At 40.7% G+C, this 3,373-nt stretch overlaps 1 protein-coding gene across 1 annotated transcript; it reads right to left on the bottom strand.

The window, feature by feature from the left end:
* Positions 1-2,177: 2,177 nt before the first annotated feature.
* Positions 2,178-3,152, bottom strand: LOC104999258 (olfactory receptor 2T3-like). Its single transcript, XM_010854788.1, has one exon. The coding sequence runs from the start codon at positions 3,150-3,152 to the stop codon at positions 2,178-2,180; it is 975 nt and encodes a 324-aa protein (XP_010853090.1).
* Between the last annotated feature and the right edge of the window lie 221 nt (positions 3,153-3,373).

Below are 3,373 nucleotides of genomic sequence, written 5' to 3'. Positions count from 1 at the left end.
TGTTGACTGCAGTTATGAAATGAAAAGACGCTTGCTCCTTGGAAGAAAAGTTATGATCAACCTAGACAGCATATTAAAAAGCAGAGACATTACTTTACCAACAAATGTCCGTCTAGTCAAGCTATGGTTTTTCCAGTAGTCATGTATGGATGTGAGACTTGGACTATAAAGAAAGCTGAGAACCAAAGAATTGATGCTTTTGAACTGTGGCATTCGAGAAGACTCTTGAGAGTCCCTTGGACTGCAACGAAGTCAAACCAGTCCATCCTAAAGGAAATCAGTCCTGAATATTCATTGGAAGGACTGATGCTGAAGCTGAAACTCCAATACTTTGGCCACCTGATGCAAAGAACTGACTCATTTGAAAAGACCCTGATGCTGGGAAAGATTGAAGGCGGGAGAAGAAGGGGATGACAAAGGTTAAGATGACTGGATGGCATCACCAACTCAAGGGACATGAGTTTGAGTAAACTCTGGGAGTTATGATGGACATGGAGGCCTTGATGTGTTGCAGTCCATGGGGCTGCCAAGAGTCGGAAATGACTGAGCAACTGAACTGAACTGATAATGCGATATATATGCTGTTTACTCTAAATTTAGAGTAACTGGTAATTGGATGATGACAAGATAAGTTAAAATATATTTTTATTTATACAAAGTGAATTTAACTTGTTTTAGTATTTAGTATATTTAATTTAATACGTTAAATTTAATTTTATATATAAAATATATATTCTTTACATGCTCCCTGTTCATTTCAGTGTAAAGCTATGCTTAATTTGGTCTTTATAGTTTCCTGATATCTCCAGTGCCTTTTTTATACTTATGTCTGTTCATTTGCTGGTCCTCTCTTTGAAATGTTCTTTTGTCTCTTTACATGTATATGATCTTTAGTTTAGGATAACCGCTCAAATCTGGGCTTCCCATCTAGATGCTACAGGGCTTTCTGGGTGCAGTCATCTCATAGTTCTTGTGACTGGGCACTGATGTCTACACAGCTCTCTCCTCCACTAACAAATAAACTCCTTGAAGTAGGGGCTTGTGTTCTGGCCACTGTTGTGTCTTTTAGAAATTGCAGACTATGTGTAACATAGAAGGTAATCCATCAAGATATAATAAGCAATTAAATGATTCAAGAATCTAGGAACAGCTGCTTTTCAGAGAGTTTGACAGAATGGCATTTACATCATTTATATCAAATCATATTTGAAAAACATACATTTGTGACTTGACACAAATGTAATATGGTTTTACAATTTAATCAAATACTTCCAAGAAACTGCCCAATTAGAAGATGAAAAAAATACCAGAAATGCTGTAGTTTAATTCAGCAGACAGCTAACGAGCTCCTCTCAGGTGACAAAGAGTCTGCACTGGCTCCCTCTTATCCATGAAGATGTGGAACAGACACACAGAGGCAGAGTCATGGGCAAAGTCATCTTGATCTGTCACACCTTAGAAAGGGTAACTATTTATCTAGACCTTTCAAGGGGCCAGGCCCTGCACTGGGCCAATGAATTAAATTCACTTAACATTGAAAACTCCATGATGACGCCTATATTGCTAGTTCTATTTTAGTGGAGAGAAAACAATGCAGTGGTGGCGTAATCAGCTCCTCAGAGCTTCTAAGTAGCAAATCTAAGATTTAGCTGGGGGTCCTTATGGTTCTACACCATCTCTCACACCTCCACCCCTTGAAGGCAAACAAGAGACTAGGATTTATAGAGATAGAAGGAGAAGTCACAGTTTGGAGGTGTTAGGGCTGTCTGTGTATATTATGCCACTTAGTCTTACAAGTGACTTGATTAAGAAGTTTTCTTTCCCTGTCTAAAAAATGATATATGTAAGCAATTGAAAAGATTTGGGAAAGCTAAAAATGTCACACAATTCATACTAAAATGATCAATAAACTTGGGATATGAGAGCAGATAAAAAGGCACTATGTGCAGTTTTCTTTATGACAGCTATCATATCACAGACAAATGGAGTACAAAGACATTGAATATAATGAGATAAATTATGATAGGTAAATCATATGGAGAAGAAATATCACATGCATAAGAAAGAAGAAAGTGATTGCTGGGCTTAGTGTTTGCGGCCCTGGAAACAGGTGACAAAGGAGAGGAGAAATAGGGATGGGAGGAATAATATAATAGGGGAAAAATATATGGTCATCCTCAGGTTTTCTTCTTTACAACTTTTCTTAGGCTCAGCCCTGACTGCATCTTGCTCCTCAGAGCCCCTGTGACATCCTTATTCCGGAGGCTGTAAATGAGGGGGTTCAGCACAGGGGTGATGATGGTATAAAAGGCTGATACCATCATGTCCTGCTCAGCTGTGTGGTAGAAACTAGGAAGCATGTAGGTGTAAATCGCAGCACCAAAGAAGAGCAACACTACAATCATGTGAGAGGAGCAGGTGGCAAAGGCTTTCCTGCGGCTCTCTGATGAACTCATTCTGTGGATGAGGTGCAGGATGAGGGCATATGAGCTTGAGATGACCACAGTGGGGATGAGGAGCATGAGAACACAGCACAGGTACATTACCATCTTGTAGAGGGAGATATCAGAGCAGGAGAGCTTCATCAAGGCAGGAGCCTCACAGAAGAAACTGAGGATTTTTCTGGAATGACAAAAGGGGAAGCTCATAGTGATGGGTGTGAGCAACAAACCATCCACCATTCCTAGGAACCAGCATCCAGACACCAGGCATTCACAGACCCTCTGGTTCATCAGCAGAGGATAATGGAGAGGTCTGCAAATAGCAGCATATCGGTCGTAGGCCATGGCAGACAGGAGAAAAAATTCAGCTCCAGCGAGCGTCAGATAGAAGAACATCTGGATCCCACAACCTGAGGGAGAGATTGTATGATCTCCTGTCACCTGGCCCAGGAGCATCTTGGGCACAGTCACAGATATGTACATGAGGTCCATGAGGGAGAGCTGACTGATGAAGAAGTACATGGGGGTGTGCAGGCGGGGCTCCATGTGGATGAGGATGATGAGGAGGGCGTTCCCAGCTAGGGCCATCAGGAAGAAGATGAGGGTCGCAGTGTAGAGGAGGAAGGCATGTTTGGTTTCACCAAAGAGCCCCACAAGGATGAAATCAGTATTCAACGTTTGATTCTGTGAAGTTTGATTCTCTGAATACATGGTCTTGGTTATAGTTTTCATCTGAGGAAGAAATGAGTCATTGTTTTCAGATATTTCACATGCATGTGATTTCTTAATCATTTTTTTCAATAAGAAAAGTACTTTGAACTATTTTTTCAAATATGAAGTTGTACTGATATAGAATTAAAAGCTAAGTTCTCTAAGAGGCCAGGTTGCATATTGGCCATAAGCCTAGAATAGATTATGAAACAAACTTGGGG

Source organism: Bison bison, unplaced genomic scaffold (assembly GCF_000754665.1).
Source record: "Bison bison bison isolate TAMUID 2011002044 unplaced genomic scaffold, Bison_UMD1.0 scf7180017853480, whole genome shotgun sequence".
Classification (NCBI taxonomy): domain Eukaryota; kingdom Metazoa; phylum Chordata; class Mammalia; order Artiodactyla; family Bovidae; genus Bison; species Bison bison.
This window is presented reverse-complemented; position numbering and strand designations above follow the sequence as displayed.